Here is a 22,582-nt window from a genome sequence, read left to right as displayed (position 1 = left end):
GATTACAAGTAATTGCAAATTCGTGTTAGGCTTTTAATTTGATTCTTGTAATACTATCCAATTTTTCTTTCTGCATCGCCCGTCACAAAACTTGAGTTCTTAAACTCTGTGTGTGTGTGTGCGTGTGTGTGTGAGTTCGTAATTTCTCGTTTAGATTTGCCCTCTCTGTTCGGCGGGGGGATAAGCGGAAATAATGTGGCTGAAATACAGGACTCTTTGCTGCACTCGCCAGTGTTTCGAAGTTTTTACGATTGTTTATTAAGGAACTAAGCGCACTTAATAAGATTATGGACAGGGCGTGGTTGTGCCGGGGCCGGGCCTTAGTAGCACTAAAACTGCTTGCCCTCCGCAAACAATTCAAATTAAACCGGAGTCCAGCACGCTCCACTGATGGTCATTCCGTTCGACTTTAGCTTTTGCATTTACCGCTGCTGACAGCAGCCAGCGAGGAAAGTCGTTGCACGCACACAATCACCAGAAACGGAATGAGTGAGTCTGCTGCATTGTGAAAGTGGAATTTTCCTTAAAATAATATTGCATAACTGCAGGCGCCGCTTTCACTCAGCGCGAAAGGAGCTGCCGAGTTGCGAAAAGAATGAGCGAAATGTGTTTGGCCTGTGAAAGTTGGCCAAAACATTTAAGCCTTTGATGGGTACGGTTTGTAAATATGAAGCATATTGTTTCAGGCCAGTTCAGTCCAGCGTGGCAAGCCGTCATTGTGGCAAAAAAAAAAGAAAAGCTTGAATTTATGGCACTGGAAAATAAATTGCAAGCGGACAGGTAATTCTAGTAGGGAATTGTCTGCCTCGCACTAAGTGCAGCTTGTTTGGGCTTTTCCAACTGCAATTGCAAATGGCCAAATGTTATTCCTATTTAATCATCTTGTGGCTATTTCAGGCACTCAAATTGTTAATGGGGCACAAATGCAATGCACTGCACTTAGGGAGCTCCCGAAGAGCTCCAAAATACTCGCTTACGTTAATTCCGGGCAATCTCTTGAAAACACTTCTCAATGTGATGGAATCTGCTGAGATTACGATTAGAATGATCATTATCCTTGTCACTCTGCCGTTGCTGAAATGCTTGCTACGGAATCAGATGAAATCAGCACGAGCTCGTCGTTTTCCATGTGTGAGGGAATTTTAATTGTGCCGATGAGGATGATGATGAGAATGAGGAGGCTGCAGGCTCCAGCAGCTCCTTCATCGCTCTCGAGGACATCGCTGTGCCGGCAGAGAATGCATTCCCTTGCATAATATACGCCGTTTAATCGGATTACGGCGACGTCACAGCGGGAAACACAGCATTTTCACATTCACACACATTCGCACGTCGAGTCGTCGTCGTCCTTGTGCAAATACATTTATGACCAAAAAAAAAAAAATGGGAAAAGAAAAAATTAAGGCAAACACGCTGCGGAGATTTAATAACATTAAGTGACATCTGTTGTCTTCGCTTGGCGCCAATCGTTTGGGTTGTTTACGACAACCGTAGCCACCAGAAACCAGCGAAATTAATTGGTCGCACTTACCGCCACGCCCCTTTTCTGCGGCAGTGCGTGGGCGTGCGTTAAATGCCACTTTGATTTTCACACTAGCACGGCCAGAAGCCGCCAACGCCAGCCGTATGCCTCGTGCGACTCCTGCTGCTCCTCCTCAATCTGATTCCCATGGAACGAACTCCCCCTTGATAGCTGGCATGAAAGCACTTGGCGATATGGTAGCTGGCCGAGGGGGCGTGGCACGCTAAGGGCGGGCTTAATTACGCACGTATGGCTGTTTAAATTGGGTTTGCCGTCGGGTTTGGGAATGTTAGTTTTATGTTAATTAAGTATTGTTTATGTCAATTAGGGCGTGCGGAATCGAAGGGGAGGGGGGATTGGGCTACAAATTGTATTAGCTTGGGCAAAAGAAACGGGAAATTAATAGGGTTCAGGTCGTGAGAATGAGGTGGCAACAGACGTCTTAATAGGATCGTATGCCTCTTAAAAGTGTGGTGAGCATAAAATATACAATTTAGATAAGCTGTCGGAGGAAGTAATAGCTTAAGATTGCCCAGTGATTATAACTTGTTTAATAAAGGATTATATTTGTTAACCAGACATCCGCATTTGGTGGAATTTACATTCTATCGAACTTCCTCGTAACATACAAATATAGATAAGAGTATTACTTTCTATCCGGTTGAATCGTGTATTATTCATCTGAGCAAGTTATATAAGCCATACAAATCTGTTCATTTCCGTGCAATTCATTATTAGATGCTCTTGAGCAGCTAGGCACCGTAAATCATCCTTCATCTTTCACCTTTCAGTCGACAGGCCGGCAGTGTAGGAAACTGTTTAGGATTACGTAGCATATCACAGTTGCGCCTCTGACCCGAACACGATTTTGAAATTAAAGGCTCGGCCAGGAATCCGTCTCACAAAAATGTGACACAAAAGACCTCGAAAGAGAAATGTGGCAAGTGTCGCTGCACAAAGGCAGCGCCTAAGACACCCGATAGGCAGGCAACCAGAGCCACGCCCACCTGGCCCCAGTTGCCTCCGACTTGTGATATAATGCCAGTAACAGACGTTGCCATTGACAGTGCCACATGGCTACAGTGGAAATGGAAGTGGAAGTGGAAGTGGAGCAGTAGACATTGGGCTCTCCCCTTCTGAGCCCCACACGTACATACGAGTATATGTGTACATACTCGTATCTTCCACTTAAGCTGCGTTAAACATATTTAAAGTACGTGATGCTTCTGAGCATTTGAAACCCCTCTACCTTTTTGTATATTCAAATTTTAATATGTTTAACTCGTTTTGGTTGCCTCGGCTGCGCGGCTTGAAACTTGGTTAGGACTGGAGTGCGACCAGGCCAAGTCAGGCCACGATGATGGCGTTAATTTTTAACGGCCTGCTAGACCATCGTTGGCATCATTTGTGCGAGGCTGGGCGGGCATCGTACATAAATGTCAACGGCGCGCTCATCCATCAATGAGCTCTGAAAAATTAACACTGCGAGTGACAGTGGCAAAGGACTTCTGCTCCACGAAGCCTTTTGCGAACTGAAACTGAAAGTGGAAGTGGAAGTGAGAATGAGGAAGTGGCTGGCTGTGGCCTGTCGCTTTAAATTATGCAAAACGCTACAATTCCTCGGCTGGTGGCCTGCCAAAGGTACAGCTGAATGATGAATTGTGTTGGCCAAAGGGTTGTCGGTGAGGGAATTTGCGGCCCGAACTGGGAATTTTGCGGCTACGAGGGCAGTTCCATAGATTAAATTTGATTACGCTACATTACCCGACAACGAGTCCGCTACGTGATCGACTTACGGTACGGCAATCGGAAAAAGCCGTAAAGCTATTCCGTGTTGCAAGGCCAAAAACTAAAGGGATTATCGTTTTAAAAATGTATGAAAAAGTTTCGATGGCTTCATCTGGGGGCGATTAGGAACGAGTCCCAAAACGGCAGAAGCAAACTGAATTAATTATCTGTTTTTTGAGTGCATTAAAAACTATGTCAAGCTGAAATCGTGCGGTTGCAAAAGTTGCACAAGTGTTTGCTTGCGAAACACTTAACTTCATTAACTTTCTCCGGTCATGTACGCATAATTGAAATGAGAAAATGTTGTGTCACTGCATGGGATATTACAGAAATAGGACAGAAAACTATTAACTATGTATTTCCAAAAGTTAAATTACTCAAGACGTCTCAAAACACTATGCTAATTGAGTTATTTTAAATAATCTCTACATTAAATACTTTCATCTAACTCACTCCATTTCTAGCCAAAAAACTAAGTTGACTTAACTTTTGTAAGCGAAAATTTTTTTTAATTGCTGGCCCCTTAGCATGCACTTTTAAATTGAAATGAAATTTAGGAAAGGATAAAGGAGCTCGTAAGCTCACTGGACCATTCGCAATGACTCATTAATGAGAGCTTGACTCGGCTCAATTAGGAAATTCCATGGCGTTATTTTCCTCATTTTCCTCCATTTTAGCTTTTACGTATTCTAGTCGCTTTCGGTCTTCTGTGTACTACTACTTACTGTATTCTCTCCAACATTCTGAGGCTGTTTTCCATCACTTACTCTGCACATGGCACAAACACCACACGACATCACCATTACCACCCACCAACCACCACCCCTCACAGCCCCCAGCTTGCTAATACGTTTTTTACGAATTTCTCTCTCTTTACTTCTAGTTGTGCTTTTGTATTTGCCAATTTTAATGAGTGTAGCAAGCAAACCAAGCAAGAAAAACAAAAACCAAATCCAAAAAACAGAAATAGAAACAGAAACCTAAAACTTTAGCAAACAACAAAAAAACACCACAACAACCACATCAATAACAGAGCATTTTGTACAACAAGCACAACAAAAGCTTGAAAAGTCCCACCATTATCATCATCAACAACAACAATAACAACAACAAAGACTCATTTGAATTGCAACAAATAATAGACAACAAGAACAACAACCAGCACGTACACAATGTGACAATAAAACAGTGTGGCCAGTAGCAGCTAGAAAGCAAAAAGCCAAAAAGGAATTTAATTGCACGCACTAGACGAGAAGTAGCCATTAAAAGAGCCAGCAGAAACAGCCAAAAACAGCCAGAACACCGAAACAGTGATAAAAATCGAGAACGAGCGCACAAGCAGCGAGAAATCCGAGAACGCAGCCGAGAAAGCAGAAGTTATATAATATCAATTCAAGCGTACTTTTCCAACTTGTTTCCTCTCTTGTTGTCGAATGTCCTTGCACCGCCTTTAAACTCTCGCTCTGTGTGTGTGCATCCCGTTCACATGTGTGTGTGTGTCTCCCGTCCCACCAGCCACCTTCCCACACATCCGTTCCACGATCGGTGTCCGTGTTTGTCGTGTAGCACCACCACCACCTAGAGAAATCCAGCACCACCAAACCAAAAGCAATATAAGAGCACCCTCACAAGTATAAATAAGATTAAAACCGCAGCAACCACAATATATACCACCTGCAACACCTGCAATCGCAATCGCAATAGCAATCGACTTGGCGGTGCAACCACCCTAAGAGCCAGCTGAACCACCGACCTCTGGGGCTGACAGACAGGTCAGAGTGAAGTACCCACTAGCCAACCCAAATAGCCTCCTGGTTCCTGGTAGCTCCCGATAGCTCCCCCGATTGATCCACTCCACATAACCACATACCAGCACCACAATTGCACATTACTACCATAGATACCCCCGGCAGTACTACTACCGCATGGAGCGCGGCACCAGCGGTGGTCAGCAGCAGCAGCACCAGCAGCAGCAGCAGTCATCGCACCACCACCACCAGCAGCAGCAGTCGTCGCACCATCAGCAGCAACACGCGCACCACCAGCAGCAGCGACACCACCAGCATGTCGTCGCTGTGCACAGCTTCGATCCGTATCTGACCGTCGGCGGGGCGGACGAGGAGCACACGTCGGGCACCTCGTCCTTTGACAATCCCGCCACCAAAAAGAAGCCGCCCAAGCTGAAGCCCATCCACCGATCCCTGTCCATGGCCATCGATAATTATGCACCGTCTTCCGGGGATCTCGACATGGATTTGGACATGGAAATGGGCATGGACATGGACCTGGATATGGAGATGGACCTGGAGGGCGAGGGCATCATCATCAGTGAGAAGCCGCTGATCCACCGCTCGGCCTCGCCCCTGCCCCATCCCCGATCCGGAGCCCTACCCCCGCAGACCCTAGCAATCCCAGCACAACAGCAACAGCAACATATTATATCCCATCCCAGCCAGCGTGGCGGCGGTGGTGGCACCGGCAGTGGTGCCGTTTCCCCAGCCCTTTCTGCCCGCCAGCAACACCATCACCTCCTCCAACAACAACAACAACACCACCACCAGCAACAACAACAACACCAACAACAACAACAACAACAGCAACATCAGTTGCACTTGCACACTTTTCAGCAACTTGCCGCACAGGCAGCTGCTGCAAGGCATCAGACAACCCACCAGCAGCATTCACTATCGCACCGCCAACATACGCAACAACATACGCATCCACATCAACAGCTTCAACATCCGCATCCGCATCAGCATGCGCACTCGAAGAGCTCACCAACCTCACACGCGGTTAGCCCGGTGCTGGGCCAACAGCACCGCCAGCAGCCGGACATTTACCTGGTCAGCAGCAGCAGCAGCCTGGGCGATGGTGTCGGTGTGGGCAGCTTGGGCGTGGGCATGGGCATGGGCATGGGGCGATCGTTGGGCGGGAGCACATCGCCCATTCAGTTCATCGATGTGGACGATATGCCCAATCCAACGGTGGCCCCTCATCAGCGCCCAATGCATCCGCTGAAGAAGAACCTGTTCCGGCGATCCGACACCATTGACGTCCATCCGTCTACCAATTTTCAGATGAAGAAAACGCATTCCTTCCACGCGCAACAGGATCCCGCCGCCCTGGACCAAATCCAGCTGGCCGTAGCAGCCGGCTCGGCGACCTCCAGTCGTCGTACCAGTTCGGTGAGGGGCAACTTCCTAATGCCCGGTCCACCGGCCGGCGCCAAAGAGATATCCCGCTCACCGTCGCCCAGCCGACGGGGCTGTCGCTCCCACCGATCGTTCAACGATCCGGGTCGGAGGCCCAGCGTGAAACCGGACTCTGTGGTGGAATCGCAGATACGACATCCCTCGCTGAACGATGACCTCATGGAGCCGATGAACGGTCGGAATCTCTTTGCGGCACCCACCAATCTGTCGCTGGAAAATGAGCTGTTCGTTGACACGCGTTCGCGCAGCAACAGTCACACCAAGATGGAGGAGCTCGGTCTGGCGGAGATTACCGCCGCTGCCGTGGCAGTGCAGCGATTGCGCAAGAGCTCCGGAGCAGGATCCTTTGAGGATGCAGCCGCCGGCCACAGTGCCACCCACCCGCCTTCAGCAGCAAATAGCATCAAGCAGAAGCGGGACTCACACCACCCACACACCCGCCAAGTTAGCACTCACAGTTTGGAGCTAGACGGACGACCATCGACCTCTGCGGCAGCGGCAGCCGCAGCAGCGGGCGGACATGGCCTGCAGCTCCACAGCGCGGCGGCAGCGGCCAGTGCAGCGTACCACTTTAAGCGGGGCGCTCAGCACGGACGGTCGCTCTACCTGTCGCCCAGCAATCTGGAGGAGCTCGCCGTCCACCGGCCAGGTGTTCTGGCTGCAGCAGCAGCATTCCAGGGCACCAACGCCAGTGCCAGTGTGAAGCAGGCCAAGGCCCTGCACAGCGCCAGCGTACGACTCCGCAGCTATCGGGAGACACTGAGCGCCTCCAAGAAGTCCAAAAGCTTCATCGGAGACGCCAGTGCTGGCAGCGGTCCGCAGGCGGGCGACGACTTCGAGCTGAGCTCGCCCCACCGACGCAACAGTCGCCCGCTATCCACAGTTGTGCCTGGGTCAAGCATCGAGGAAATAAAGAGGAGTCCTCGACCCATTTCCGCTTCGGCGGCGGCGGCTGCCTTTTTGGAGGAGAAGCGACCCAGCTTCGAGAGGAAGTCCTCGCTGACGTACGACCACGAGCTGAGCGATGCCGCCTTTGCGGCCCAGGTGCTGAGGCCCTTCCACCACAAACTGGCTGCCGGAAGGAAGGGGTCCGTGACCGGAGGCTCGCACAAACTGAAGAAGAAGTCGCTGAGCGATGACACCGACGAGGATGAAGCGGCGGATCGCAAGCGCAAGCGGATCGTCTGCATTGTCCTGTCCACGGTCCTGTTGTGCCTGGTGTGCGCCAGCGTTTTTGTGCTGACCATCACGCTGACCTCCAGCTCCGGCCAGGGCGGAAAGAAGGCGCATTCGTTCAGTAGGGACACCCCCGTCCATTGGACGGGCATGAGGCCCTCATGAACTCCAACGCAGAGGCTGTGCTTCGGCCAATTCACCAACCTGCCAGCTGGTTATCCCCTGACTTTGGACTCGATTTCGTTAACGTTTGCGTTTTCGCTTCCGCTTCGATTCTGTGCTGTCGTTCCGCTCTACGTTTTGTTTCCTCTGAGTCTCCGGGTCTCTGGTGGCCCCGAATTGTCCAACTGACGTTTAAAGACTGCGGGAATGAAGCAACTAGAGGAGAGGCAGCGGCAACTATCGAAGAGTCTGTAAGTAGGCAAGGCAATGAGTTTGCGTTTCCAAAAGTAGAAATGGATGTTGCTCGATTTGCACAAGTCTCAAACCGCAGAGAGCTTCGATTGTTGATAAATGATTTGCGTCTTGTGGGGAAAATAATTATTTTCATGCTGAGTGTAGCCTATTTTCAGCCCCACATTGGGCGCCAATTTGTTGTGTACGCACGTCAATGGTTTGTGTCTAAGACATTGTTGTTAGTGAATTAAATCTGTTATATTTTTGAGTCTCAAGACTTGGCAGTAAAAAATATACGTTATGTATTTAAATAAATATGTTAAAAGCAGTGGCATATATTGAATACTAGAAATTTTAAACATATACGTAAATCGTAAAGATATCAACAATCGAATAACTACTCAAGGTGAAATTGAGTATTCTGATTTTGCTATATCTTAAACTGCATTCCATCTCTACCTCAGTGATGCAAATCAATAAACGAGGTCAGCTTGGGTCCATTATCGGGCTTAAAGCATCACAGTCGGTGTGGCCATATTGCAATATGTCCTTACAGACCATAAAACTGTGCAAATACAAATATGTGTGTCAGCTCCCACTCCCACATCCCCTCTGCCCACAAAACGCTCCCTTTACTATACACCGCCCCCAAACAAGGCGAACAAACAAACAAACACGACCCAGCAGCTGGGGAGGAATTTTCAAATATTGAGCTGGCAAAAGCTCAGCAAAATCTCGAGCATTACATAACTGACTAACTGACTAACCTGCCAGGCAAACACGCACACGGTCATAAAAAATGATGCCGTACTTACTTACCATGACTTTAATGACTTTGACTGCATCAGGAGCCGCAGCATCGTCTTGCCGCAAAGCCAAACTAATCAGCACGTGTGTACGTATGCGTGTGGGATGGGGATTGGAATGGATGTGGATGGAGGCATGCGTGTAAGTGTGAGTGTGCATGTGGATACTGTTGTTTGTGTGAGTGTTATTTAGCCGAGGACAAACAATGCTTAACCGACTCTCGGTGGGTGGCTGTGGGAGACTAACTGACCGACTGGCAGACAGTCAGACAGACAGGCAGGCAGACTGGCAGGCTGAGCAGCCAAGGCCTGCAGAGACCTTTCCCTTGGCCATCCTGCTCTTTTTTTATACACTCGCTTAATAGTTTTGTTTGTTAGCGTGTGTGTTTGTGTGTGTGGGTGTGCAGCATCATTACGGCACGGTACGCTCGGCTTCCTTTTTATTATGTGTGCGTGTGCCCACAGACAGGAGGCACGCTCACTCTCGAAGCATTAATTTCACGTTGACGACATGGAAACTAGGTTACTTTTTCAACTGCGCCTCAGTGAGCACTAGAAAGGGAAAGTGCAACAACAAGAGCGATAACAACACCAGCGGCAGCAAAAACTAAACTAACAACAATTGTTTATTATAAGGCAGCAGCAACTGCAATGCTGGTGACATTGCCCGCCCAGTTGGCTCTGTTGGCTTCGTTGGATCCGCTGGCCTCGCCAAGCCGGGAGTCCCCTGTGACCGCTAAAGTCCCCAAATTGCCAAGCCCACTAGCAAGTTGCAGCTTACACATGAAGAAGCCAGAAATTGACAGTTCGCTTAAGAAAGTTTGAGGTCAGAAAAAATGCAGTCGGATAGTTATTTCGCTCCTATCGAAAAGTTCAAGTGAAAACTGTATAAGCAGCACTTGGGTGAACTTCAGCAGGTTCAAACTTATTTCTGACAGGATGTTTACCACATATCTCACATATCCATCCCTCAGTGTGCTATCAACTTGCATTCTAAGCCCTAATCGAAAAGTTCAACTGCAAACTTTAAGCGGCAGGTGGCAAACTTATTGCACATGAGCAGATGGAAGAACACAAATAGAGGCCCCACGTTGGGCGCCATTTTCTTTGAACAGAGCCATTCATTTATGCAACACTTTACAGTGCCATATCATCTCGCTTAGTTATTATTTACACTTGACGTAGTTCCTATTGTCATATTCATAATTAAAAGCAATAATGGACGTTGTTGAGTTGTTTCAACAAGCTTTCCATTACCACAGCAAATCTGTTGCATGTTGCATCTCCATCATGCTCCAGTTAAGCCACAAAAGAGTAAAAAAAAAGCTAAAGCCACTGGCAAACCAGACAGCGGAGGCAACAAAAGTGCATCAATAAATTCAATTTGAAGGTACAATAGATGCAAAACAATCCCTCGAGCCAGAGCTGGTTTCATTCCCAGGCTGCTAATTAGGCGTCGGTTGCCATCCGTCAGGCAAACTGGCGTGACGTCCAGGACCCACAATCTGGGTGAGGAGGGGAGGCGGGGCCCAGAGGGTGAGGTCCTTTGCTTTCAACGCCACATTTATAATTAAACAACATGAAAGACAAAGCGCCGGGCAGACAGAGCAGGCAACTGAATGGAAACCGTGGGCGGCAGACCAACAGGAGCAGGAGCAGTAGAAGAGCGGGCATTGGGGCTCAAAGTTACTCGGCAGCATTTATGAGCGCCCATAATGGCTGTTAACAATTTAACTTGTTTACCGGTGGGAAAGTTATATGTTAATTGGTCTCGTATAGCCTGACACACACAGGCGCACGCGAGCTGCTCAGCAACTGGGCACGCACATGGCTCAACCACGTCCTTGAGGACAGATGAATGATCAACTAGGCAATGTCCTGTACTCGGCGTATAATGAGCAGTAAACTTGATTCAAATGTGATCAAATTTTAATAATCCAAAAGATATGTAATTTTATATACCTATTAAATAAACAAAATACATGTTTTAAGCCAACACTAAGTTCACTGCCTCGCATTTGAATTTACCAGAGATATCTAGAATGGGTCTAAGGACTCCTAAGGGCAACATAAACTATTCGCAAACAGGAGATGATTAATAAATATTACCAGGGAACCAAGCCAATCCTACCTTTAACCTACTGGCCAACTTCAGAGCCCCAAAGCAGGCCAATTGCAAGAGGCATTGTGCTGAGTAGCTCCTACTTACCAGAGCAGCAACAATGCCGGCAACACAAGCCAGCACTTGGCCAAGTGAATAATGGCAGGCATCGTCACCTGTTCCGAGCCACATACACCGCCACCCGCCTGCCACCACTGTGGCATTAACACGTTGCGATTACGCCTCATAGACCATGCAAAGGCACGAGTTGGGGAAAGGAGGTGGCGCGCCAGGATGCCCGGACCATCCTGGCCGTGCGGCTGGAAACCACTACGTGGCCTGTGGCCTTTGGCCCATATATGCATATGAATTTGACGACGACGGCGGCGGCAACAGAAGCAGCAGCAGCGATGTGTGATGTTGCATCGTGGTTGCACTTCCACTCGTTAAAGTCGCTGGCTGCGGGTGGAAATGGGATTACTAATTTTTGCAATTAAATGAGAGCGTAAAAAGGGGAAAATTACTTAAATTTTTGCACTAGCCTTGCAGCAGAGTGTGCCTGTGTGTGTGTGTTCGTGTGTGTGTGTCTGTGTGCTTGTGTTTTTGTTTGCGCTGGATTTTGGTCTGTTTGGTGGCCATTTGGGGCAGGAATTTTTTAATTAAATTTCAGCCGAGCGCAGAGTGCTTGCAGTGGCAAGTATATGGTATATTGGACGCCATAGGAACTCTCTGAATTAGCAGCTTTTCCGGTAAATCAATCAAATTATACACACACACGGCACGAATACCGAAATTAAACATACAAAACAAAGAAATTAAACATTTCGTGTCGAGGTGTGCAACAGTTTCGCCTGGGAACAAACAACCGCACTGGACTGAACTGACTGAACTGCGACTGGTCAGAGTGTCCGCGAGTATGTTTGTGATTGATTGGCAAACAAATTTTGACACTTTACACAACACCCACAGGCAGGTATCCCATGTTTGTCCATCCAATCCAGCCCCCACACCTGCCGATCCCGATTCGCAGTACCAATCCCAATCCCGCACCCATCGCCAGTTTGTTGAGCGTTAATTAAAACTGCTGTAAAATGCACAAAAGCGTTGAGCAAACAGCAACCGCGTCGACAATCGCATGGGGTCATGTCAGGGGGGTTAGCGAAAAAAACGAATGTCGTGTGTGGAAAGGAAAGGGGGGGATATGCTCGTATACTGATATGTGTACACATATGCGAACGTGATAACCCAAAGCGGAAACGGAAATACGAGGAGCGGAAGACGAACAATGTTGGACTGTGTTTAAAGTAAATAGTCTGGATTGATGAAAGTTGCATTCGAGAATTCATCAACAGGCATTTACTTCAACTGCAGTTTGAACAAAATGCAACAGGAAAATAACGAGTGCGCAGTGAATTATTCAGATTATCTATGTATAAGCTTGTTCCATTAGAGTTATGAACTAGTTTAGAGCAGGAATCGGTGACCTAATTGAATATACCTATATAAATATGAATACATTTTAATTTTCATTCTCATTTGCGAAATATTTTCAATTACTAAATGCATTCAGGGCATTCAAACTGATTTTCCACACAAATTATTCCCATTTCCACTGATGCCATCCGAGATCATTTACACCGATTTCTATCGTTGACAGTGCGACAGGAGAACGAGCGCAACTTCCGCGAGAATCTGGAGCGCACCTGGATGATGAAGAACCGCACCGAGCTGAATCTGCAGCGCCAGCAGATGGAGATGCAGCAGCAGCACGTCGTTCCATGAGCGAAAGGAAGGAAGTGACGCCGCTGGAGCAGATGCGACCGGATGAGATGTCAGCACGAGCTGGAAATGTCAGCGGTTGGCAGCAAGGACAACAAGTTTGTGGCAGGAAGCCGGAGGACCCTTCTGCCCCTCACTTCCTGAACTCCCCCAACTCCCTTCCTGCCCCGCCCAATCAAAGTTATGCGCACAAATGCTACAAAGAATAACAGAAAGGACGAGAAATCGAATCAAAAGAAATTGTTAACTAAAAAATAATTGAGGATGGAGCACTCCGAAGTGCTCGGCTAAAGCTAAGCCCAATGCTAATTGTAGTTAAGTCTGCCCAGGCGGAAATCACTTGTTTTATATCTAACTGAGAGGTAGACTCCACTTAGAGCAAACCAAATATAATTCAATGGTCGAGAAAATCAAAAGTGATGCAGTTTAGTCAATAGTTAAAGCGTTGTTTATAGAATAACTTCGATGACATTTTAAATATTAGATCGGCAACGTTCTGGTACTCAAATTCAAACAACCCAACAGATTTAAAATCAATTGCAAATGTGTCTATCAATAGGCAATAGTCGTTTTTATTCCAAGAACCCAATGTACAAAAGTAGCTTGTACTGCGTTTCACTGCCTAACCCAGGCACACTTGCAATTGGATTTAAACAAAAGAAGTATCGCATTATAATTTATAATTTAAATTTAATTACTCAGTTTAGAATTAATTTGGTGTAGCTTAATAAGTATGAATTCCCCTATTGAAATTGAAGTTGTTTACCAGAACCAGCCTGATTGTCCTGTAATTATTGCGTCAAGGATATGATCTACTTGGGGCTGCAGGACGACGCCAAACGGAAGGAGCAATTAAAAGGTTTCGATTGTTCAGTTGATTAGCGAAATGGTTTCAATTTTTCTTCAGCCAAGCTTTTCCTTTGGTTTTCCCACCCGACAAATACCCTCCTGAATGGCGTCGACAGGCAGCTGTCGAAGAAAAAGAGGAGAAAAGTTGGTCAATAGTTACGTCTGAAACTAAGTTGTTAACTGAAAAAGTACTCCTAAGTAAATGTTAATAGCAATAAACAACCGAAAGTTTTTGTATCTCTTAGACGTTGAAGATGTTGAAGCGGAGTTGGAAGAAAAGCGCAAGCATAAGTATCAAGTATTCCACGATAGATTTTGAGTAAAACTACAATTCATAGGTTAACAATAATTGTAAAGGAGCAAGGAAACATTCAATAGAATTACTCGAACTTCGAAGTCAACTTGTGCCAATGAAAAAAGCCTACAAAATCCTAATGAGAACCTGCAATAAATGTGGCGTAGCGTAACTTAATAAACAATTAAATAACAAATGCGCGGAGAAGTTAGATATTTAGCGGATCGATGTGAAACTGTTACTTAAGTGCAAAACGAGCTTGTTGTCGAATTAATTTTTAAACGGATTAAACTAAGTGAATCTAAGCTAAATGTTAAATGTTTTTTTAGGTGTTCAATGTTACAATTATTTGTGGTCGAGCATCCGACGAGGAAGAATTGATTGCCCAGCCTTCACCAAATGAATAAGTTTATAAACCTGTGCTAACTCAGTTGCAAGTCAAACGACAAATTTAGCTTGAAGCAAACTTCTATCGGTTTCAGCCAACAGAGCGTTGCAGGCTTGAAAGCAAAGTTGAGAACGAACTTCCCTGACCGCCCATCTTTTAGCCCAGTTACCAATTAGCCGGATATGTATTTATCAACCTAAATGTTTCCCAATACTCGCCAGCCCGATTGCACAAAGGTAATTTAATAGGTTTTTGGTCTCTGGCGTTAAATTAATGTGAGATTCAAAGATACTTTGTAGCCACAAAACAAATTTACATGCATAAACATCACATGAAAACAAAGAGAAAAATAACAAAGTGCATGATTTTAGGAAATATCTTAAAAACAAACAAATTTTTGTTTTTCCATTCAAAACTGATACGGTTAACTCTTAACTAAAAACTGGCTAAATTATTTGCAATAAATATCTGATTTAAGAGCACATGTTTCAGGTAAATTACGTGATTTTATAGTTGGACAGTTTCAGCTTTTCCTTACAATTAGTTTTCTCTGTATACGAATTTATTTGTTTTTAAGCCATTTGGCGAGCAGGGAAGCGGAATTTCAATGGCGGGCAGGGCGAAAACAAATGGAAAGCTTTAAATTAGCTCAATAAATTGTAAACTTAAACATTTAATCTACTTAGAGCGGGTCGTTGTTAAATGCAATGCAAGTACATCTGGGACAAAGAATCACACACCTCATTCAGATTTGTAAGATACGCATTTTGGCCCAGAAAGCCATTCGAATTTGACCACAAATACACACAGGCTAAAACAGAGGCTAAAATAATCAAATTTGTCGCCAGGCAGTCACAAAGGATATTTAGTATATACAATCAAACAACAATATACTTAGTAATTGCATTTAACACATGGGGCAGAGCATATCCACTAGGTTTGCAAAATTGATTTAACTGCATGCTTAAACTAACGAAAGTAAAAAGGAGATTAACTGAATGAAGGAGGTAGGGGAGACCTAATTAAAAGAACACAACTAATGTCTATATTTATGGCTAGCTAAGTGTAAAAATGTAAGCTGAATTATTATACAAACAACTACAATCGAAGCAAGTAAATTGATGTAATTGAAATACTCGAAACGTTCTAGGGCGAAATACCAATGAATATTGAATAATGACACAGGTTAAACACAAACACGCAGCAAGCATAAATTAATGAATAACGAAATTATTTCTCGAGAAAAAAATCAAACTTTTTAGCCTTTGAACGAGAGACTTTTGGTGCCCAATCCAGTTTGAGCAATTATTTACAAGTGAAAAATGAACGAAATACAAAGAAAGACACACAAACCACACCACACACAGGCAGATGTATTGTAAATAGAGCCACAAACAAACCAAATGAGTAAATACCAAGTAGGTACATTAATAACTAATGATGGGGCTTATCCGAGTAAATCAACATTAAATAAATTAACAACGGAATTCAAACAAAAGCAGGTAACTTCAACTTCAACTTGTGTGCAAGGCATCAACTTTTACTGTTAATTGTTGCTGGCAATGCAAAACGCAACGCCGACCGAAAAACGAAAACTACAAAAATAAACCATGAAAAAGCAAAACAAATATATTTAAAATACATTTGAACGCCTTCAGCGTTTTATTCATCAAGCAAAGCAAGAAATGTTGAATCGAAAGAAAAAGTCAAACAAAGCCATAAAAGCGATAAATCAATTTGTGTCACCTGTGTAGTAAGTATATCTCAGTATTTGTAACTGAAAATGAAAAGCGTTGAGGTGCAGGCATCAACCACACAAAGAACAAACAAAATCAAATGAAAATAAACTGAATTTACAAGTGCTCTCTGACTATTATTTACGAGAGTGTGGTCCTTGGTTGGCATGTTCATTTCCCCACATTATCGTCTCAAATCAGTTGATTTCGGGGAAGCAATATTTCTCGGTAAAATGAGTAAGTATGTCTTGGACAGGTCGAAATGTAAAATATTCCTTTTTGAGGCACCATTAAAGGTACCATTCTCTGCATAACTGAAAGGAGTTAGATTGCCTACATCAGCCGGTCGAATAGGAGAGTGCGTTTTTACTCACTTTACTACTCTTCTTGCTTTTGCACTAGCAAGAAATCATTATCAATTATGCTTATGAATAATTAGGAATCCTACGGCAAGAACCAACGTTCCTAAATTATATTTAACCAACCGGAAATTAAGTCAACCACTCTTAGAGCGCCATCTGGTGAATGCTTTTGGAACCTATTAAAGTGTGGCCCGCGCACCAAAAATACCGCAACCGATAACTGGCCCCGATAAAGTACCAAACCTCGCCGATGACTGGCCACCCGAAAAGCTGTGACTCGCCAAGCTTTTGCCCATCGATCGCCACGAGCTTATCGGAATCGCGATCTGATCTGAAAAGTGGGAACGCAGCGCAGATAAATTAATTAGCAATTAGCCAGTGCAAACAGAGTGTTGTCAGCCGACTAGAAAAAGCAGCTGAGCTGATAGTTCCGCCTGTGGCCCCCGCGCTTTCGCCCTGCATCGGAACGAAACCAAAATAAACAAGCGAGTGAAAGGCGGTGGAGAAAGAGCGCGGGAGAGTGAGCGCGAAGAGTAGTCCGTTGGGGAGGAGGCGGAGGAGGAGCGGACAACGAGGCAGAAACAAAAGCACAAACGGCGGACAGAACCAGTCGAAACAAAACAACAAACCGGAGCGGACGCACTCGAAAAAAGCGAAACGAATTTATTTCTGTGCTTAGGGCGACACTGTGTGCGTGCGCCACTGATTGTGAGTGTGTGTGTTGTGTATATTTAAACAATATTCAAAAAATCATACGCCAGACGAATAAAAAACGCGACGAAAACGAAGGCGAAGATCTCCATCTCCTCTCGCAGCGGAGCAGACAGATAAATAAAAACAGAATCCGAGACAGCAACAACAACGCGACTGTGACGCGGCAAGGTGCTGGAGGTCACTCGGTCCATTTCGCACCGCACTGAAGTATAGAAGTTTAGCAGTAAAGCACCACCCCCTTCTAACCAGTTTCAGCTTCATCCGCCCGCAAAAAACAAAAAAAAAACAAGCACGCGCGATCGGAAAACTCGAAAAAATCTACAGAGCAGCACAACTCACGCGCTTCATCGTTTTATTGCTCGCCGCCCTCTCGACTGATAAACGTCAGTTGATAAATATATATCGCATCACATCGCATCCACACTAAAACAAATACGCCAGCAAACAAACACCAATTATTCCAATAAAGCCAGCGCCAAGTGCGAATGCGCCCTCGATTTGTATGCCATCAGCAGCACTCGGTGGCCCATTCCCACTACCAGCCCCACTCCCACTTCCATCACCATACCCACCGCCATCCCAATCCGCCCCATCACCATCACATTTACGGCGCCACTGACGTCAGTTATCGGCGTTATCGCACCGCTGGCATGGTGGTGGCCGAGGGAGTTATGGACTCCGGGTCGGGATCGGGCACGGGAACGGGCTTGGGGCACTTCAACGAGACCCCATTATCCGCACTGGGCATCGAGACCCGCACCCAGCTGTCCCGCATGCTGAACCGCAAGAAGGTGCTGCGATCCGAGGAGGGCTACCAGCGGGACTGGCGCGGCATCTCGGAGCTGGCCAAGCAGAAGGGATTCGTCGACGAGAACGCCAACAATCCCATGGATCTGGTGCTGATCAGCTGGAGCCAGCGGAGTCCCCAGACCGCCAAGGTGGGCCATCTGGAACACTTCCTGGGCATTATCGATCGGTGGGACGTCTGCGACGATATCCAGGAGAATCTGGGTAGGCATTAACTATTTTTTACTTATGGTAGTCGCTATCTATCTATAACTAAACTATGTCACTTGAGTTTTGAGTATCATTTGTTTTAGATTAGCTTTTAAATGATGGTCTGACGATTCGACTTTTACTTCAAAATGCCATCGTGACAGTGAAAATTTAGTTAAACGTCTAGACTAACTATGTATGTTTGACTGTTCTCGAGTTTGCGAAGTTGAAGAGGAATTTTAAATAATGTACTTATCAAATGATATGTACACAAATGTTGGAAATCGGAAAATGAACCATTAAATTTTACTTTAATGGCGAGCCACACTTATCAATTATTTTTGGCTGATCCATTTTTGGTTTTATGACCGGAAAAGCCGTTTCGAGTTTATAAAAATGGACGTGGTAATCTATATAATATAGGGAGTATATGCAGAAAGCGTACATATTTAACTTATCTATCGCACATTTATCTAAGTCAAACAAAGCTTATCGTCGGATACATAAAACTATTGAGTTATGATGAGTAGATACGTAATGACAGAAATAAAAGTCACCCACTTTCCCATGATTAATTTGTGTTTATTTCTATTTATTGTCAAATAAAACGCTTCGACTTACAAGATTTTTATTACCACATCCCGACAAATTGAAAAACACACAGCCATAAAGAAAAAATTCAAAACAATAATTTCTAAAAGCCGCAAACAACAGAACTTAAACTATAGAAAATGCCAATCAGTTAAGAACGAAATTTTCTTATTTATTTGCACAATGGGGATTCACCCAGCAAAAACTGTTGTCATTAATAAAAAACCTCGAACAGTCAATTTTGTTTAGGAGCAGATGTTGTATAGATATATTCGTTGTGACCAAAATGGTTCGATTTAAAAACAAATGAACGCACTCGGAAGTTGAATGCTTAAGGTATAAAAAAGCACACATAATTAAAATCGTATTAGGAATTTTTCAAAGGAAATGTTTGAATTCCTTTTCTAATGATCTTTCATTGGGTGTTTTAGAAATATTCCAATAAAACTAAAAATAACTAAAAAAGTAAATTTTTTATAAATGTGTCGTTGATGATAACTGCTTGAATCTAGAATTCACTACCTCTTACTAGAATGATCTTTTCTGCTGACAATATATTTGGAATAAAAAGATGGGGAGACAATGGCAGACATCTGAATGGATATATGCATACACTTATCTATTCATACATAATATTGAGTTACAAATCATAAATACTACCAATTTGTTATGAAAGCTTCATATATTAGCGACTGTGTGCAGAAACTCAGATAAACTTCACTATGCCATTCCTTTAAGCTCATTATATATCAACAAAGGGTTATATTTATTATTTAATAAACATAATTTAAGTAATTTGATTTTGACATTAACATGTATAAATTGTGTTGTTTACTTTACGAATGATGTGTTAAGAAAACTTTTTGTGCGGCCTTGTAGTTTTTAGCAATCATAATCCCTTTAGTAAAACTGTTTTAATTTTGCTCTCCTCAAAAGCCAAGGACACCCAGCGCTTCATCATGAAACAGGAGCAGCGACAGACTGCTCTCGTGGAGGCGTGTCCGCCGCCCCCCAGCGACTGCTTCGAGACCAACAACAACTACAGCAGCAGCAACAACATCACAGTGGGCCAAAGTGTGCAGATCCTCAGCGACGAGGACCAGAGATGTGTACAGATGGGCCAACCGCTGCCCAGATACAACGCATGTGTTCTGTACGCGGAGGCAGACATCGATCATGCCACCGAGATCATGAATAATCTAGAGTCTGAGCGATACAATCTCAGGGTGAGTGGGATGCGCTCGGTTGCTGTGTGTTGTATTAAATAACCATGGGATCGTTCTATTGCAGCTATTCCTGCGCCACCGCGACATGCTAATGGGCGTTCCGTTCGAGCATGTCCAGCTATCCCATTTCATGGCCACCCGCTGCAATCACCTGATCGTCGTGCTCACAGAGGAGTTTCTTCGGAGTCCGGAGAACACGTACCTCGTGAACTTCACCCAAAAGATCCAGATTGGTGAGTAGCTGATACGCATTTGTATCGCAGAGCCAGAGTCGCATTACAAGTTCAACGATCTGACTTTCCCCAGAGAATCACACTCGCAAGATCATACCGATTCTGTACAAAACGGACATGCACATACCCCAGACCCTGGGCATTTACACGCACATCAAGTACGCCGGGGACTCCAAGTTGTTCAACTTCTGGGACAAGTTGGCTCGTTCCCTACACGATCTGGATGCCTTTTCGATCTACTCCACGCGCCAGGTGCAGACGTAAGTGTTGCTACTTCCTGCGATATATGTATATGTATGTGTTCCAAAAATACTTGATACATTTTTAGGGGTATAAAATCTCAAGATAATGTAGATTGCTAGCCAACAGATAAATGAGGTTTGCAAACTGAATACGAATACATGAAGTAGTCTAGTCATCCCAATTTAAGAAGCTGTTTTAGAATACATTTTATTAGCTTAAGTTTTTGATTTTACTGTTCAATTATTGCTACTGCTGGTTGTAGGGGCTGCGAAATCGTTTCACAACATTCACATAAAATGTGCAAATGTATACCAACTGCTTGTAAACAAAATATATAAGCAAATATCACATGGCGTACGAGCGATCAACCTTAGAACAGCCTAGCAGGTATTTTTATTTAGTTTTGCTAAATTCAAAGAAGATACGTTTGTTTCAGAAAGATGAACTCATACGACTTTTAAAGTGCCCAGGAAGTAATACACTGCATATGAGTAATCAAATTTGAAACAAATTTATAAACAGGAAATAAATGTATTATATATCTGGGCGTAAGATTATATTGAAGCGAAATTAGTTTTGCTGTTAATTGTAAAACATGTTGGAATTTTATCACTCATATCATAAATTTGGCATTCTCTAAAATTTCTTTATGCAGTCCCTCGCCGGTGGAGGAATCGGCTCCCCGGGTGACCACTCCCAGCATTCGGATTCAGATCAACGACAAGGATGTCACTGATATGCCAAACTACAACAGCTGCAAAGTGCCGGAGGCGGAGACCACAATCGTTTCGGTTTCCGGTGACACCGGCTCACCCCTGCCGGAGCACAAGCCGAAGAAAAAGGATCGCTTCCTGCGCAGAATCACGCACAGCTTTGGAAAGACGGCGCGGAGCGATGGGGCCAGCGGCAAGACTCTGCGTCATGCCCACTCCGTCAGCACCATAAATGTCACGGAACGCGAGAGGACACTCAGTGCCAGCAGCTCCAACATCTCCACCACGTCGGAGAGCAAGAAGAGCTTCATCAAGTGGCAGCCGAACATCCTGAAGAAGGCCCTATTCTCGCGATCCAGCAGCAAGCTGCAGACGCCGGGCTGAGATCATAGTGTTAGGATAGCCATTCATTCGATTTCTCGATTCTTTGATTCCTTGTCGTGTGCCCAGTCTAGTTGTGGCCGCCCAGTCACCAATGTCGTCACCCTCCATGCCTAGTGATAATCTTTAGCCTAATCCTTATCAAGTCAACTAACTTAATATACTTAGACGCACTTGTTAACTTATATAAGACAACAACGAATAAAGACAATACCACATATCCGCACAAATGTATCACAAAAGCACACAGACTACCAAATACGACACGATATTGCTATATGCTCTATGTATATGACTCTGGACTTGATAAACAGACAAATTGGCAATTGCGTTGAGTGAGGTTAAATACGCGACACTGCTAATCGAAGTGCTCAATTAACTGTTAGTCACGCGTTCGATAAGTGACTTACTTAATTTAATTATCTCGCGCGCCGTTCTCGCAACTCAGACCCCATCTGAGAATGAGTAATGAGCATATATAACGCATACGTACATATGGCTGCATTGTGCGAGCAGTGCTTTATCATTTTGTAAACTGCTCAAGCCGTTTTAGACGATTGCTAGCAATAAGTAAACTGTTTGTTCTCGGTACCGCCATCGGCTGGTTGCCTCATGTGATTAGCTCTAGCCTAGCTGTTACCGATTGTTACTGATTGCTGTGAATGCGTGCCCATATGCCTGATGTGCACCTAAGCACACTCACTTGTTATAAAGCAAAGACTATCAATACGTCATCCATCATCACATCGTCTCTTTCAATGTATCTAGAGTCTATATAGTATTATATGTATCTCCGGACAGTGCGTTTCAAAACCATATAGAGTCGATCGACAACCATATATTATGTCCAACTTTTGTCAAGCGACAACGAATGTGGATAAAACGCAATATACATATGTTCCTCAATGTCGGGCATCGAACGCTCGAACTTCGACCTTCGCGACACGTGGCACTTGGCGGTCATGGTTATGAAACGCACTGTATCCATATCGGAAATAAGCTAGCTCCAGTTGAGCGGCAATAAACTGTTCAATGTTTGGCTCAATAATTTATTGTTGAATGTAGACAACCTTTA

The 22,582-nt window shown here is 44.8% G+C and overlaps 3 protein-coding genes, 1 long non-coding RNA gene and 1 other non-coding gene across 8 annotated transcripts in view; all 5 read left to right on the top strand.

Moving 5' to 3' along the window:
* Positions 1-16,108, top strand: part of CG13954 (uncharacterized protein) — an 80,172-nt gene extending 64,064 nt beyond the window's left edge. For both annotated transcript variants that reach the window (NM_001273893.1, NM_001103769.2), the window contains exon 8: positions 12,659-16,108. In NM_001273893.1, coding sequence (NP_001260822.1) covers positions 12,659-12,783 — 125 coding nt within the window. In that variant the 3' untranslated portion in view covers positions 12,784-16,108. The remainder of the gene's footprint in view (positions 1-12,658) is intronic.
* CG13739 (uncharacterized protein) overlaps positions 1-16,108 on the top strand; it is a 42,360-nt gene extending 26,252 nt beyond the window's left edge. Inside the window, exons 3-4 of the mRNA NM_136636.4 lie at positions 4,194-8,111; positions 12,659-16,108. Of these exons, the coding sequence (NP_610480.2) occupies positions 5,236-7,863 (2,628 nt within the window). The 5' untranslated portion in view covers positions 4,194-5,235 and the 3' untranslated portion in view covers positions 7,864-8,111; positions 12,659-16,108. The remainder of the gene's footprint in view (positions 1-4,193; positions 8,112-12,658) is intronic.
* On the top strand, positions 12,167-15,075 carry lncRNA:CR45918 (long non-coding RNA:CR45918). Its single transcript, NR_133108.1, has one exon. It is a non-coding gene; the product is annotated as a long non-coding RNA:CR45918 (long non-coding RNA).
* Positions 12,288-12,381, top strand: mir-987 (mir-987 stem loop). Its single transcript, NR_048067.1, has one exon. It is a non-coding gene; the product is annotated as a mir-987 precursor RNA (primary transcript).
* Positions 16,109-16,681: 573 nt separating the features above from the next.
* Positions 16,682-22,581, top strand: Myd88. Of its 3 annotated transcripts, none has more exons than NM_001273892.1 (5): positions 16,682-18,135; positions 19,648-19,937; positions 20,002-20,170; positions 20,244-20,430; positions 21,069-22,581. In NM_001273892.1, exons 1-5 carry the CDS (start codon positions 17,610-17,612, stop codon positions 21,508-21,510), a joined length of 1,614 nt encoding a protein of 537 aa, NP_001260821.1. In that variant the 5' UTR covers positions 16,682-17,609; the 3' UTR covers positions 21,511-22,581. The 3 variants fall into 3 exon arrangements, with proteins under 3 accessions (NP_001260821.1, NP_610479.1, NP_001286246.1); NM_136635.3 differs by having other exon boundaries at positions 21,069-21,726; NM_001299317.1 differs by having other exon boundaries at positions 17,016-18,135; positions 21,069-21,726.
* The last annotated feature ends 1 nt before the right edge of the window (position 22,582 follows it).

Source organism: Drosophila melanogaster, chromosome 2R, assembly GCF_000001215.4.
Source record: "Drosophila melanogaster chromosome 2R".
Taxonomy (NCBI): Eukaryota; Metazoa; Arthropoda; class Insecta; order Diptera; family Drosophilidae; genus Drosophila; species Drosophila melanogaster.
The sequence above is the reverse complement of the archived record's forward strand: the minus strand, read 5'-3'. Positions and strand labels throughout refer to the sequence as shown.